General features: G+C 41.2%; 2 protein-coding genes across 4 annotated transcripts; both read left to right on the top strand.

Annotated features, from left to right (window-relative positions):
• Nucleotides 1–9,179: 9,179 nt before the first annotated feature.
• LOC121856749 lies at nucleotides 9,180–11,016 on the top strand. 2 transcript variants are annotated; one of them, XM_042352441.1, is made up of 4 exons: nucleotides 9,180–9,217; nucleotides 9,345–9,370; nucleotides 9,707–10,170; nucleotides 10,443–11,016. In XM_042352441.1, exons 3-4 carry the CDS (start codon nucleotides 9,712–9,714, stop codon nucleotides 10,887–10,889), a joined length of 906 nt encoding a protein of 301 aa, XP_042208375.1. In that variant the 5' UTR covers nucleotides 9,180–9,217; nucleotides 9,345–9,370; nucleotides 9,707–9,711; the 3' UTR covers nucleotides 10,890–11,016. The 2 variants fall into 2 exon arrangements, with proteins under 2 accessions (XP_042208375.1, XP_042208376.1); XM_042352442.1 differs by lacking the exons at nucleotides 9,180–9,217; nucleotides 9,345–9,370 and having other exon boundaries at nucleotides 9,408–10,170.
• Nucleotides 11,017–13,304: 2,288 nt separating this feature from the next.
• LOC121856748 lies at nucleotides 13,305–16,421 on the top strand. Of its 2 annotated transcripts, none has more exons than XM_042352440.1 (3): nucleotides 13,305–13,434; nucleotides 14,266–14,837; nucleotides 15,091–16,421. In XM_042352440.1, exons 1-3 carry the CDS (start codon nucleotides 13,404–13,406, stop codon nucleotides 15,541–15,543), a joined length of 1,056 nt encoding a protein of 351 aa, XP_042208374.1. In that variant the 5' UTR covers nucleotides 13,305–13,403; the 3' UTR covers nucleotides 15,544–16,421. The 2 variants fall into 2 exon arrangements, with proteins under 2 accessions (XP_042208374.1, XP_042208373.1); XM_042352439.1 differs by having other exon boundaries at nucleotides 14,263–14,837.
• Nucleotides 16,422–16,680: the final 259 nt, after the last annotated feature.

Genomic DNA, 16,680 nt, shown 5'->3' with positions numbered 1-16,680 from the left:
ACTAGAAGTCCTTCCCTCATTTCTACACAACACTGCAAGTCCTTCCCTCACTCCTACACAATACTAGAAGTCCTTCCCTCACTCCTACACAACACTGCAAGTCCTTCCCTCACTCCTACACAATACTAGAAGTCCTTCCCTCATTTCTACACAACACTGCAAGTCCTTCCCTCACTCCTACACAATACTAGAAATCCTTCCATCACTCCTACACAACACTGCAAGTCCTTCCCTCACTCCTACATAATACTAGAAGTCTTTCCCTCATTTCTACACAACACTGGAAGTCCTTTCCTCACTCCTACACAATACTAGAAATCCTTCCCTCACTCCTACACAACACCACATAACCTTTCCTCACTCCTCCACATCACCGCATGTCCTTCCCTCACTCTTACATAATATTGCTTGTTCTTTCCTCACTCCTACAGTGCTACAGTATCACTACAGTAGTCAGTAGATAATATTTCAACACACTGTTATAATCTGTTTTAGTATTTATGTGGACGTATTTAACCAACACTTACATATATACAATACAACTTCCTGTCATGTTTGTTAGTTATTTAGAGAATGTTCATCCTTTACTGTACTCTTGATCGTTTCTCTTGTCCATCTTGATGTTGCCTCGTCATCTGTACACCAAGTTATGGTCCTCATCCTCCCTGGAGTAGTATTTTCTGTTAATACCTGTGAAATTAAAATTTTGTTAACCAGCAATAGGTTTTATTTGTATATATTGCAGGGCGACAAGAATTAAAATCACTCTTTCTTCATACTGTTATGCCAGCACTCCTCTTTATCAAGAATTTACCACTAGTCAAGTCACAATTCACACGAGTGGTCACAACAACAAGCATAGTAAACACTGTAATGACTCTTATAATATCCCCACCAGATTCTCAATAATAACCTTCAAATTAACTTAAAATATAGATAACATGTTGAAGATGAATCCTGAAATGCATAACTTAGCATTAAAGACCACAAACAAAGGTCAAGTAAAGGAACAATTTAAGTACAGTACAGATGACCAATGCCTAAATTAATCCAAACTCGAACTTCAGCCTCACAATACACTAGAAAAGTACAAAAGTATACACCACTTATCTCCATATAAATATATCCTGAGTCCAGACCAATTGTACCACACTTGCACCACACATTATCACCAGCCAGGCTCGTCTACCTCCCTGCACCTGCCGTGACCCACACGATGTGGATACCATGCCGCCAATTACCATACTATTTTACCTAACAAATGCACAACGTTAAGCTGATTTACTTATTACATACTTATTATAAATTAATATATATATAACATACTAGACAATGTTTACATACAGGAACATATATAAAATACAGTCCTACCTACTAAAGAAGCAGTGTAATTACCTCTCAATCAAATAAATTCAGTGCCCTATAAAACTCCCTCCCCAAAGACAAAACACTTGTGTTTTATTTTCAGTCTGGTGAATGAGATAGAGCATTTGCTACGAAATTCTCTCACTCCTACATAACATACCAAGTCCATCCCTCACTCCTAGACAATACTACAAGTTCATTCTTCACTCCCACACAACATAACAAGTCCATCCCTCACTCCTACACAACGTACCAAGTCCATCCCTCACTCCTACACAATACTGCAAGTCCTTCTCTCACTCTCACAATACTACAAGTCCATCCCTCACTCCTACACAACATACTAAGTCCTTCCTTCACTCTTACACAACATACCAAGTCCTTCCCTCACTCCCACAACATATCAGGTCCATTCCTCCTCCTACACAACATACCAAGTCCTTCCCTCACTCCTCCACAATACCTGATCCCCTTCCCTTGCTCACCACCGTCCACTACAGAGTCCTTCCCTCACTCCCACCACCCACACTGCAAGTCCTTCCCTCACTCCCTACACAATCCTGGGGTCCTTCTCTCACTCCTACACTTAATACTACAGTCCTTTCCTCCTCCAGCACAAAGGCTAGTGCTTCCCTCACTCGTACACAAAACCACCAAATCCTTCACTCCTACACAAAACTTCAAGTTCATCCCCTCACTCTTTTACAACATACAAAGTCCATCTCTCACTCCTACACAATACTAAAGTCCTTCCCACTCCTACACAACACTACAGGTCTCCTCACTCCTACAAAACTACAAGTTCTTCCTCCTCCTACACAAAACTTCAGGTCCTTCCCTCACTCTGCACAATATGGGAGTCCTTCCCTCACTCCTGCACAATACACAAGTCCTTCCCCCCACTCCTACAACTTTTCGTGATCCTTTCCTCACTCCTACACAGAACTACAAGTCCTTCCCCTCACTCCTACACAACACTACAAGTCCTTTCCTCACTCCTACACAAAACTACAAGTCCTTCCCTCACTCCTACACAATACTGCAAGTCCTTCCCTCACTCCTACACAATACTACAATTCCTTCCCCCACTCCTACACAACACTACAAGTCCTTTCCTCACTCCTACACAAAACTACAAGTCCTTTCCTCCCTCCTACACAATACTGCAAGTCCTTTCCTCATTCCTGCACAATACTACAATTCCTTCCCCTCCTAAACAACACTACAAGTCCTTTCCTCACTCCTACACAAAACTACAAGTCCTTCCCTCACTCCTACACAATACTGCAAGTCCTTTCCTCATTCCTACATAATACTACAATTCCTTCCCCTCCTAAACAACACTATAAGTCCTTTCCTCGCTCCTACACAATACTACAAGTCCTTCCCTGACTCCTACACAGTTTAACAAGTCCATCCCTCACTCCTACACAACATACCAAGTCCATCCCTCACTCCTACACAACATACCAAGTCCATCCCTCACTTCTACACAACATACCAAGTCCATCCCTCACTCTTACACAACATACCAAGTCATTCCCTCACTCCTACACAACATACCAGTCCATCCCTCACTTCTACACAACAGACCAGTCCATCCTCACTCTTACAACCTTCAAGTCATCCCCTCACTCTACACAACCTTCAAGTCCATCCCTCACTCCTACACAACATACCAAGTCCATCCCTCACTCTTACACAACATACCAAGTCCTTCCCTCACTCCTACACAACATACCAAGTCCATCCCTCACTTCTACACAACATACCAAGTCCATCCCTCACTTCTACACAACATACCAAGTCCTTCCCTCACCCCTACACAACATACCAAGTCCTTCCCTCATTCTTACACAACATACCAAGTCCTTCTCTGCAGAGTTATTCTCCATCTATTAAGTTTCTAATTCTTGTTTTTCATTCGACTTCTGAACTTTAATTATATTATGGCCAATGTAAACTAGAGTTCTCTGGTAGGTGTTGCCAAGATATATGTTAAACTTTTCCATTGCCATAAGCAGGATCACAGCTTCTTTCTCTATAGTAGAGTATTTCCATTGCACCTGCCCCAACATCACTGGTAAAACATAAATTTTACTTACGAGCCATTCAAAATCCTATCTCTGCATCGTCCAGTTCAACACGACTTCAGTCCATCTGGCAGTCGAACCCGAGGCCTCCATCGTCCACGAAAGGTACTTTGCCAATGAGCCACCATACTGTGTTGAATAGTGTATACTGTACACCAGTGTCAACATTAGATCGGGTCAAAAAGGGCATACATATTTTAAATAGCAATTTAGAATTTGTAATAGTCTAGAAAAGTTGCTCCTATATAAACTTATCAAACTCCAACATATGGTATTAGTCTTGTATTATTACAGTAAAAGATGGCACCAATTTGCAGCCCTTAACTAATACTACACAGATCTATCCATACTATTAATGCTGAAATGTGCTCCTTTATTTGTGTTACTTGATCAACAAACACCTTTCCCTCAATATCAATATTTTGTTCTTGTTTCCATCAGTATATAATAGAGTTATCTCTTATTTTTCCTCTTCAGTGTACAACAGTTTACATTACCCATCATCATCTCTGACGTTTGCCTCGAGCTGCTGGAGGCTGCCCACCATCCGTGCCTCCACACTCGCCTATTCTTTTTTTCTAAGTGGCGCATTTTCACCCATATGAAGGCGCCAATTCATGATAAAAGTGTTAACAAATTATGTTTGATGAATATTGTTCACTTCTTTGATAACTGCCCTGTTCACACGGCACGAGAGATGAAGCGCTGGTCAGAGGAAAGGTCGAATGAAATTGACCTTTTGGACTGGCCATCTAAATCTCCAGGTCCATATTCAATAAGTTTCTTTCAGTTAAACAATGCAACTTTTCCTTTACCCAATAGAATAATAATGTTGTATTTTTATTGAAACATTTAATATCACAAATATAATATTGTATAGGGCCATTGCTTGTGTTAAGCGATTACTATGACTGTTTGTGAGTGCTACCCAGACCTCAACCCTATAGAGACCATTTGGACCCAGATAGTGAACGCGTGGGAACCTGAAGACAAGCTAAACACTGGTCCCGACTCCTCCTACACACCCAGGACGAGTGTGAGCAGTTTGTGAGGAACCAACCACCTATATAACCTTGTGCCTCAGTCCCAAGAAGGCTCCAGGGGGCTATATAAAAGGGAGGCCATTGGACAGGCTATTGATATTCTGTATGACCTGTGTTGGTAAATATTAAAAGTAAATGTGATTTCCACCCACGTATTTTTCAATATTTATCCTCATATCTACGTTATTATAAATATCTAATTACTGGTGATTAAAACCTGAACAACTTAAAAAAATGATAAATATAGAAATGGATGGTACATTATAATAATGTATTAGCCCGTCAGACAGACCGTAATACTTATATTAATGTGGGCTACAAACATTATGTTTATATAATTACATCACCCACGGTAACTAGCCTATGAGCCGCGGTTAAGATACTAAACGCCTGGGCAATATTTCTATAATGTGGGTTAGTTTTTATAAGATACATTTAAAGTGATTATGATTGTGGTGATAGTGTAGTGATTTTGGTGATGATGAAGATTGTGGTGATGGTGAAATGATTGTGGTGACGGTGGTGAAGCGATTGTGGCGAAGTGATTTTGGTGATGGTTAAGTGATTGTGGTGATGGTTAAGTGATTGTTGTGATGGTGAAGTGATTGTGGTTTTGGTGAAGTGATTGTGGCAAAATGATTATAGTGAAGTGATTGTGGTGAAGTACAAGTATTTAAGGGGGTGAAACGAATTAATAGTGGAGATATAGATAAAGTTCTTATAATATCCGAGCAGGATAGGACTCGTAGCAACGGATTTAAATTGGATAAGTTTAGGAGGGAGATAGGAAGGAACTGGTTCACAAACAGGGTGGTGGACAAGTGGAACAAGCTTAGCAACTTTGTAGTAAGTGCTGGAACGCTGGAAAATTTTAAAAGAAAGCTAGATCGATTCATGGATGATAAGAGTGTGGTAGTAACTTTCGACAGGAGCTACCATGCACAGGTCAACCGGTCTATTGCAGACACTTCCACACCACCAATACCACAGACACTTACCCGCCACCACCACTATAAACACTGCCTCACCACCATCACCACTATAAACACTTCCCCACCGCCACCACCACTGACACTTCCCCACCACCACCATTCCTCCACAGTGACCAACTGATGTACTCAAGATGGATCTGATTGTTCCTGGCTACAATATTTGACTGTCAGGTGAAGCAGGTAACACCGCCTCTTACACTGGGATTTAAAACGCTCATAGAAATCGTGTTTGGTTTAAACAAGATAAAATTATGAAATCACGATGATATGGCACCAGCCCATCTTATATCACCTGAAGATTAACTACCCTAACACCCCCCCCCCCCCCACCAAAAGTGGCACTTCTGTGTATAACAAGTAAAATCTGATTGGGTGCCTAATCTTCACGTGGTGGCTAATGTCGAGCTGAGTTTGGCTGCGCTGAGTGGTTAGTTGCTTATATTGTTACATACGTTTTAGCCTAAAAGTGCTGTTTACATTTTGTTCCCGACAATCATAGACCACTTAGAACACTTATGAATACACCAATGAAGGCTGAAGGCATAATGTACACAGTTGAGACATCTCTATTACGCCGACTGGGAACAGCCACTTATAAGGTTTGATCATGGACACGATTAGGTGTTAATCTAATGTTCATAATCCTCTAAAGCCGTGTTAAAGGACTCCGTATAAATGCTAAACCGGATAATGGTCTAGGGGAGAAGGTCGGGTTAATCAGCGTGGTACCTAACCTTAAACTCCTACAACCAAATCACGTTGAAAGGGATTTATAACCCAGTGAAGCTGTCAAAATCATTCAGTATAATTAAGTCTCAGTCATCAATATTTCTATACAATTAATGGGCTATCGAATTGACGTAGATTGGAGAGAGAAATAAGTTGTAAGGGAAATATACACAGCGACATACCTTATATTTTTCAACACCAACACACACATGATGGCGTCTGTATTTTATAATCCTTGACAACTGGATGTATTAATTTAGGAGCATTTTGTAAACGTTAACTTTCGTCACACATCCACTAATCACCTCGACCGTCTCGCTACTGGCCGTCTCCCTCCCTCCACGTCTGGCTGTCCCTGGTCTAAAGTTCATCCACATCTCCACCACACACTGAACCATCTCCAGTACGAACTTACGCTCTTGTGGTGTTGAAGCATATGATATAAAGCGTCACTTGCGAGCCTTAGTAATAACACTTAATCGGATGGCTGGCGTGGCCATATTTGTTTTGCTTAATTTGACACCATAAGAAACTACTGATATCTTCCAAAGTGACAACTGAGAGCTCGACTCCCAGACACTGAACCACCCGATCGAAACTTCTATCTAACCGACGCTCTTGTAATGATAAGGACTGGATATTACATGTAAATGCTCACTAACAGAAAAACTGAGTTGCTTCTGCAGGAAATAATGGGAAGCGTTATTTATTCAGATGATCAACAAAAATCACAGATGGTTCAGAGAAATGTGGCTCCAAGCTCGACTCCTGATTAAGCGCTTCGTTTATGGTGCCCAGCCACTCAGAACTCTCGATACAGATTCAGCGCTTCGTTTATGGTGCCCAGCCACTCAGAACTCTCGATACAGATTCAGCGCTTCCTTTGTGGTGACCAGCCACTCAGAACTCATAATACAAACGACAGGTTGACATATTCCCATAGGTAGAGGTTCTGCATGATGAATACAGTCTGAATAAATTTCACGTAATGTCATGTAGATAATTAGAATTTTTTGCATATACCAAACAAAGATTTTTATTTGGCATATTACGATAGATTTGTTTTTATGAGAAAATCTACAAAATGGCGTAATCGAACCGAAATAACCACTAATTTGTACCAACTGACACTGCTGGTAGTGAAGGCGGGCGGGGGAGAGGGCTCAGGGGTGGTAATGTGTGGTGTGTGTGATGATGATGATGATTATGATGATGATGATGATGATGATAATGATGATGATGATGAATGATGATGATGGGGATGATGACGATAATGATGGCGTATATGTGATGACGACGATGATGATGAATGATGATAAATAATGAATGATGATAATGATGGCGTATATGTGATGACGACGACGATGATGAATGATGATAAATAATGAATGATGATGATAATGATGGTGATGATGAATAATGATGATGACTGAATGATCCCCAGTTATTATAAGACAATTCATCATCACTACACACACACTTGGTTTGATTTACTGGGGTGAGGTTAGGTTAGGTTTCATTTCACCCCTCATCATGGCTTCGTCCCCGTGCTATAATAACCTACCTCAGAGTTCCTCATTTACTATTTATGAATGTTCAGTCATACTAATTCCCTCAGTGGCAAACCTCTGGATGAAAGGCTAAATATAAAATGATAATACTCGCGTAGTCGCTAGTGGCGTAGTTACCAGGGGCGCATCCAGAGGCTGAGTATTTTTGTTTACCATATATAAGAACACCTGATATCGGGACACAAGCCATCTGGGTGGTTAGTTTATCCAATGTTGGTGCAGGCGAAAACCGGAAATCGTGCTACGTCAGACATACATTTAAACCTGAGGCGATTCGAACCCTGGACTTGTAGGAGAGAAATACGCACGTTACGATATACAACCAAAGATCCAAGTGAACCCCTGCTGTTGGTTCGTCTCCTTCTCCCTGGCTGGATTTTCAACCTGAAGTGAATGCCCTCGGTGGACCGCTCCCGAAATCCCACGTGAACATTCTCTGCAAATTCCACCTCTCCAGGATCGCTCACTGGTCCCCAGGTAGGGTCGTCCTCTACACTGATGGTTCTGTTGACCCCGCTACAGGTCGGGCCGGGGCTGGTGTCTACATCTCCCGTCCTGATGCCCCTGAGACTATCAAACTGTCTCTCAGAGTTTCTGACGGCGCATCCTCCAATCAGGCGGAACTAATAGCCCTCCTTGCTGCCCTTCTCGCTGAGGAAGAAGCAGATGGTTTCTGCCCCTGAAAACAACACACAAAAGAATTATAAGATTTAAATATCATTCTGGTGACTTAACACCAATGACGATATGGCGAAGTAAATCATATTACATGACTGTTTCAGGAGAAAGGAAGGAATAGTTTTTGTGAGCAGACAGAGTAACTTTCTTAGATTTTAAAAGTTGTTCTCTAGTGTTGAAAGACTTAGTGAAAGATGCGGAAAGACAGACCGTCGAAGCACATACTGTAAATGTATTCAAATAATACCAGTTTAAGCGCCTTTAACTTCTTCGCAAATGCCATATACGACATAACTAGTGTACGGTACTTAATAATTCGTACTGTTGGGACACTTTAAACAACACCAACAACTATTCCTTGATGCATGGTAATAATGCTGGTAAAAAATATTTGTTCATGACACACACAGCATGACTCACGACGAGAGCTGAGTGTGAACTTGTCAGGACCAGCAACGTGCTTGTTCCCCCAAAAATTTCACAGTGCGAATCTTTCGTCACCGAGTAATAAAACGTGTTACCGAAACCCTTCCACACAACTGTTTGATATACGACTCACTGCATGAAGGACCGAGAGCCGGTAATCCCAGTTACGAGACCACGTCGGCAGAATCGTCATACAAAAATTTGTTATGTCATTAATAGATTTCCTTATCTCCAGGACTTCTGGGGTATAAATGTTCGTGTTGTCGCTGTTTGAACCACACTTCGGCCATACGCCAAATTTCGGTCGGTTCAGCTGCCACGCTTAACATAGTGACAAGTTTGTTACCAGATATTCACCTGGTGAACAACTCCCAGTACCTGAGAGGCGACAGACCAAGCTTCTGTCAGTTCAGTGAAAACACTCAACATCAACATAACATCATCTTTGCGATAGTCAAGAACAGCACCTGCAGGTATTAACCTTCATTATCTGCGAGTACTGTAAACACATGTGTGTGTGTGTGTGTGTGTAAAACCAAAAAATAACGATACTCACGGAATCCGTTTAGATCTAATTGATTGAACAAAAGTTTCTGTAGCATGAAGTAAACTTAGCCACTCACACATTCTCTTCGGAAATATAAGCAATGTTGACATCTCCTGCATCACTTGTCCAAATCCCCGGTTGCTTTCCTATTGTAAGAAATTCAGTCGGGCGAAAAACAAAACCCACTCAGTTTTACACCGAGATGAACATCTGACAAATTTCGCATTTAAAGATCTATTTACGTCTTATTGTTTATCTCCAGCAAGGATGAAGTTGGTCCTCCTGTTAGTGGTCTTCAACGTGACCACACACAACTTCGGCTTTACCCAGGCCACCCTTGACCCCAGCTACATCACCCCTATCTCTGACCCTAGCCATACTACCTCCACCTCTGACCCTAGCCACACTTCCTCCACTTCTGACCCCAGCGATAGTAAACTCACAGTCCCCCTGGATCTGGCGTCGTTCGACACAGAAAGACATACATTAGGATCAAGAGACTCGTCTGGTATACGTAAGTCGAAATCCTCTCCTGGCCTAAATGGATCCAAGTCCCCACCGGACCAGGAAGGATCCAAATCCCCAGCGTCGCCGTCATCGTCTGGGGTACAGGAAGCAGGTCTTAATGTGAGCTCTGCTACTGACACAACCACAACCATGGCCAGCAACATTCGCAACAAGATCAGCGTCTGTCTCAGTTATATAAACGGTTTTAAAAACAAATTTGTAAGTATTTATTTATTATCTTTTTTTAAGAATTTCTAACACTAAGATTTTACTCTTGTAAAGGATCAGGTACGTAAGTGTTTAAACTTAGAACACGAAATCCGGCAGATAAAATTAATACCATGGCATCACTAGTTAGTCTTAAAGATAGAAATATCTAATAATTACTACATATGGGTGATTAAAACATCAATTAGAACTTACTGAGAAAATATTAAAAATAAAATCACATGTAGAGACAGAAGTTCAAAATAGGTCGTTCTTTTTCATAGGTAATGGGAACATATGGTAAGAGGTGGACTGTTGCTGACAAGGAGAATCCACCCAAGACGTGCAACAAGGAGGACGGGGCGGAGTGTACCACATCTGACGTGTACATCCTGGAACCCTACCTTCCAGTTGTCCCTAAATTTACCTCCTACAACGCTGGTGACTTTAACTCCGAATTGGTGAAGTCCTTCTCGCTCCTCCAACACTACGTCATAGCTCTCCAGCACCTCTTCCTCGACCAAGTCTTCTACAGAGGGTCCTACATGACGCAAGTGGATAGTACAGCACGTTACTTAGAGGGAATCTTGGATTATCTCAAGGACTGTGTCTTAACTCAGGGACTCGTGCCAGATAACCTCGTCACTCGCAGTCTGCAAGTTATTTACAGACGGGAGTCCGATCAAGGAAAAAGGAATGTGAGAGACTTTGTGTTTCTTCGTGACACCTGAAGTTTGGCAGAAGTTTCCCTGCATGTATTATAGTTTTTGTAATGTTTATTTGTCTATCTATCTATTACACTCACATCAACATTAAGATTTGGTGATAAACATATAAACTGTTGAATGAGTTGAAAAAGTTCGTATTTATTAGACCCAGTCTGCAAAGAAGTATAATTTATGACTAACTTTAATTTCTTCATCAACCTTCTGTCACAAACAGAACAAACTGCAAGACACTAAACACTAACTTGTGTAAAAAACAAGTTGTCGTGAACCGCCCAAGCCAACCTCATCATCACACGCTCACACATTATACTGTAAGTGTAATCGATCCTCTGAGTACAACAACCAACTAACTACAAAGAAAAGTGTTGACCAACATTTAAGATATCTTGGTAGCAATGGCAGCAGGAACCTTTAAGCCAAACCCATAATGGTAACTGATAAAGACAACTTACAGACTAAATCTAATGACACAGAACTCACTGAATAACTGCCCAGTTTGGTTCCGCCGTATTATATCATGATTTTGTTTTACATGATCATTCCATGCTATTTTAACGCAAAGAATGCAGGTCCATAGGAAGGGAGGCAAGGGAAGGTGAGTTTGAAAATCCTATTGAAGACAAACAACCAAACTGAACCTCATTTAAAACCTACAGATCTTACAGCAGTGTTGTCAAGTCCTCTGGTTAGTCCTACGGTCCCCGAGCATTGAGGTAGACTCCACAGGGTGAAGCTGTCTGATTCACATAGACTCACCTAAAGCTACAATAACTTTTCGACCTCTGTGTTGCAGTGTCTGGTAGTTCTGTGAACAATAAAAATACTCTATTCAGTGAAATTATGTAGGTATATGTGAGCAGGCAAGACACGCAAGGCAGACTGAGCTGTTAGAGAACGGCGACGAGGAAGTTACATCATCACATTAATCTGGATCACCTGGCAGGGGGTTGAGGGTGGGGGGGGGGGCTACCTGTGAGGCTAACATCACACTGCCAGAGATAATCAGACCTTTTTAGTCCTCTCGGCTCGCCGTTATCGCTGGTTTATATCACAAGGAGAACAATTTATTATCAACATGTTCATTATCATCCCGGAAACAAGGATTTGATAACAGGAGAATTAAGATAGTCACTCTTGTTATCTCTGGATTTGTAAACTTTTTTCGAGATTTTCTCAGTTGCCATTTTTAACCATTTTTATCATTTGTTATGCTTTCATTATGATAATGATGGTGACAACAACAACAACAACTCTTTAGAGGTTACCCATGAAATGCTATTCCATTTCCACATAATACCTAAACCTATCCTAATCTTTCCTAACCTGCAACCCTATACCCTAACCTTCCCCAACCCTACCCTAACCCTACGCTAACCTTCCCAAACTATACTCTAAACTTCCCTAACTCTCCTATCCCTGCATAGTCCTAATCTAAATTTAGTGATCCCTATGCTAACCTAACCTCTCGTTTAACTAACCCTCGAATTAGCTGGTCAGACACACAGAGGATCTTGACAGGTATGACGTGAATTTATGAACGCAAGAGAGAGAGAGAGAGAGAGAGAGAGAGAGAGAGAGAGATCAACAAGAGCCGTCAACATTTGGTCTCCGTTTGGCTTTTGGTGTAAAATCCTTCCTCATTCGCTAACATATCCATCAGACTGGTCAGTAGATATGGCGTGTGGGCTGACTAACTGCGGCTGGGGTATTCATTGACGGCCGCTCCCAAGGTTATCCAGCTTATCTGGCGAGAGATCAAGACGGCAATGCCTTATCCCTTTGTAAATTTTTCTGATTTATATACTTCCTCTCCTTCAAATTGAATAATATTATGAACTCAGTCACTGCATACAGATTTACAATTGTATAGGCATCTTTATAAACTATGCAGGTATAGAGTTCAGCATGAATATACTGTAGACCATGTAGGTATACGGCGCACGTCGGTCCTGGAGTATACAGTCTCACGTGTGCCGAGAGCCCAAGGCAGTGCAGGTGAACAACATTGGTAAGCAGTAAGGCAATTTGACATAGGATAAAGCTGTCAAGTGCTTATTTCCAGGAGGGTCTGTGTATTAATTTGAAGGATGATGACCTGTATAGAGGTGCTGAGTGACCTATATAATTGCCTTACCAGATCTGGAGTCGTCTTACCTGACCAGAATATTTGCTGAACCCCAGTAAATATAAGTTTACTTTAAGAACAAAAAATTAATGCACACTCTGGTTTTCTTGATGTATAAATTATTCCAAAGATAATGGGATATAAAAATAAATTCTTACAATTAACTAAGACAAGATAATCAGGGGAGGGGAGAATATAACGAATTAATCATTCTTATCGTAATCAAGCGTGACGTCAAGAACTCCATCCAGTGGTATATGTTACGGCCCATCAATGTGTTCAGCTGAATTCCCCCCAGAGAGGCATCCAGAGAACAACTCCCTGCACCGACTTACCAACCTTCGAGGAACCAAGAGCGACTCTTTCAATATAGAAAAACCTGACAAGTCATAATGGCTAAAGGATCGTGCTATTGTGTCTTCGGTAAGTATGGTTTAGATCAACGTTGGGGAAAAAAACTGGTTGAGAGCTAATTCCCTCTCTGATACATATGACACACACATACCTCTAAAAAGCCAGGCGGTTTAGGTTGATTTCCTGATGCTGTCAATTGTATGGAAACTATCTAGTAAATAAGTGAGTTTGTGTGGAACTATATGTACCAATATAGAGGATGAGGAGAGACGACGAGGTGGGTGACGGCGAGGAAGAAGGGAAGATACTGAGATCAAGTGATAAGAACAGACTATCTCTTTGAATTAAAAAAAAAACTAAATAAATTCTAGTGTAGCAGAATCATTGATCATATAGAAGTTAAATGTTAAGTCATCTTGGGGGACAAAAATCTAAGCCATTCATGATGGATGAAAATATTGATGAGTGAATGAGAAAGATCAAAGGTTCTAATCTAACGCGTATTTACCTTCTTCATCTATATTTAGTAAGAGTCTTGAAGAGTTAACCCTTAAGAAAGAAACCATGACTGGTAGGTTCTTCCGTCACAACCATACCTTCAAGCCATTATGGGCGGGGAAGTAGTGAGTTTTCGAAAGGAATTATGATTCTCAAAGATTCATGAGTTATATTTTCCCCGTTACTGGAGATGTAGGAACGCATCTATCGGATATAAAGCAAAATGATGGCATACAAAACGAAATATTGCAGCAGTGAGAACTCAATCATGTCTAGGTGCGTTATGTTGCCGTATCTGCAAGTAAAATCTACCGTACAATTTTTTTGAGAATCAGGTGGGAGTGTTTCACTGTATGTTGTATCATTTTACATTTCTAACCGTATTATTCTGTTCGCCAGCAGACATCTTGACCCCACCCCTGGTGTTACTGGTGGCCGGACTGTGTTTGTACGCCCCGACCTCTGTCTTGGCTGATGGTCCTGACACGACCTCAATCTTATCCTGGGTTAATGAAGTGTCACCTGGAACTAACTCGAAGAAAGCTTCCACTAATACCGCCCCACTTAATCCTGACACCACACACGATCCCCAAAACACTGCCACCACACAAGATCCCCAAAATATTGCCACCATACAAGATCGTCAAAACACTACCACCACACCCAACCCCCAAAACACTGCCACCACACCCGACTCCCAAGACAGAGAGCAGACGGGGAACGTGAATTCAGAGAACCCACTAAAAGTTTCGATAGAGAACTGGGCACCAGTGGGGAGGTCAGATTTCTTGAGGACTCATGAAGCAACCAAAAGCCAAGAAAACCCGAAGGTGTTAAGCGATGATGAAAAGGAGGAGGAGCTGGTGGTGGTACAGGAGACCAGGGTGGGGTCTTCTGTGGCAGAAATGTCCACCATCCTCGTGCAACAAGCCACAATATGCTCCTCTTATATTGACGATTTTAAGGACGACTTTGTGAGTATCGACCAGTACCAAGCGACTTGGTCCTTCATTGAAAATGTAAATATGTTAGATATCGTAGCTTATTCCTTGCATCTTCATTCTAACGCCATAACCTGAATGGTTTTGTCACAGTTATCCATTCCTGAACTGGCATTGGTTATATGGATGTGTCATATTGTACAAACTGACATTAATATTTTAGCTATACTAAGTGTTCCCAAGTCCAAGTGTATTATCTTCTATTTCTTTTATGTTTACACCACAGGTATTGAGCACACTGGGCAAGACGTGGAAGGACGCACAGAAGGACTATCCTCCGGGTTCAATCCCTGAACCATATTTACCCGATCTGCCCAACCCGGGTGTCTATACTCCGAAAGAGTTTTCCTATGAATTGGTGAGGACTTACGGCCTTATGCAACACTACATCGTCGCCCTCGAGCACCTCTTCCTCGACCAGAATCTCTATCTTCTGGAGACCACGATGCTGCAGCAGGTCGACCAAGTGGATCGTGACCTGGTCGTCCTGTTGCAGTACATGAAGGACTTCGCAGCAAATCGAGGACTCACACCAGACAACGACAACACGAAGAAGCTGATGGTCATGACCTACACAAGGGTTGATGACTCATCCAGGAGACTCAGGGATTTTGGCATCCTGCGGGATACACAGGCTGGCCTCCAGCATATCTCTGAAGTCTTCAACAGTTATCTTTGAGGCTCTTCAGACTATAGTCGGTGTGGCTAGTGCGACACTGGTTTAACTTATGCAAGTTAATGAATTTAGATATAATGACACATGAATCACAGTTAAAGGGAAAATGGACACTAACACACCTAAGTGATGAAAGTAATGCTAGATATATTTCGATTCCTGACAGGTCATCGAGGTAGTTAACATTATCACGACATACTGACAGTTTCATGAAGTAGTCTCAAATAAACACTCGGGAAAAAAGTCCTGGAAAAAGTGTAACATTATACAATGATGGATTATATAATATCACCATGGAATGAAAAGCAAAAATAAATGTAGTTTACACAAGGTTGGTTGTCATAATGTCTTAAAAAGTAATATTACAAATATCGTTGGGCTGAGGAAAAAAAAATGATGAAAAATCGTACGGGAAGAAAGACCTCTAGGAAATGAGGGATATTAGTACCAAACAGCTACAAGGAAACAGTATCATAACTCTGAAGACATTCATCATAGGGTAACATGACCCAAAAACATTACATTTCTAAAAGGAATTAGTTGAGGATTTATAAAAAGGCCGTCCAGACATTTCTCTCTTAGACGGCCCAAAATAAACAGCATGGTACATAGACATAGACATATTTGTTTGAAATATTGGGGAATAAGTTGACATATTTTTCTTGGGATATCCTGTAGTGTCGAATGAAAGAAAATAAGATAAACTGGACGAAACACTGACGCATTCCCCTAAATATAACGTGTATATATGCCACTATGATACTCTGGACATCAAATGAAGACATGAGTATGTTCATGTTCCATTTGAATTACAATTTGCAACACTGAGTCATTAATCATTTGATTTATTTTCTATTTCTTAATAAAAATTTATTACCCGTGTCCATAATTTATTCTCCTTATTCGTTTTGATATATTTCATTTTATCCCACAGATACAGGAACGTAGTTTAGCGTTAGACTAAAACAATACAGATATAAGGTAGTACAGATGGTATTATTACTGTATAATTAAATGACGTAAAATGACAAATAGACATGGATCACCTACAGGAGGCTCCTCAAGGCACTTCAAAACTTTCACCAACGTTCCATCCTCCGGGGTCCGCTGGGAAGACAAGAACACAAATACCAGTATTTT

This window comes from Homarus americanus, unplaced genomic scaffold (assembly GCF_018991925.1).
Source record: "Homarus americanus isolate GMGI-L3 unplaced genomic scaffold, GMGI_Hamer_2.0 scaffold24416, whole genome shotgun sequence".
NCBI classification, from domain to species: domain Eukaryota; kingdom Metazoa; phylum Arthropoda; class Malacostraca; order Decapoda; family Nephropidae; genus Homarus; species Homarus americanus.
Note: the sequence above shows the minus strand (reverse complement) of the source record. Positions and strands in the feature narration are given on the sequence as shown.

What these genes read in the sequence shown, in the direction of transcription:
- LOC121856749 (XM_042352441.1), top strand. Translation starts at nt 9,712, where the DNA reads ATGAAGTTGGTCCTCCTGTTAGTGGTCTTCAACGTGACCACACACAAC. An exon ending in ACGGTTTTAAAAACAAATTT is followed by an intron (nt 10,171 to 10,442) that starts GTAAGTATTTAT and finishes TCTTTTTCATAG; the next exon opens with GTAATGGGAACATATGGTAA.
- LOC121856748 (XM_042352439.1), top strand. Translation starts at nt 13,404, where the DNA reads ATGGCTAAAGGATCGTGCTATTGTGTCTTCG. An exon ending in ATCGTGCTATTGTGTCTTCG is followed by an intron (nt 13,435 to 14,262) that starts GTAAGTATGGTT and finishes TCTGTTCGCCAG; the next exon opens with CAGACATCTTGACCCCACCC. An exon ending in ACGATTTTAAGGACGACTTT is followed by an intron (nt 14,838 to 15,090) that starts GTGAGTATCGAC and finishes TTTACACCACAG; the next exon opens with GTATTGAGCACACTGGGCAA.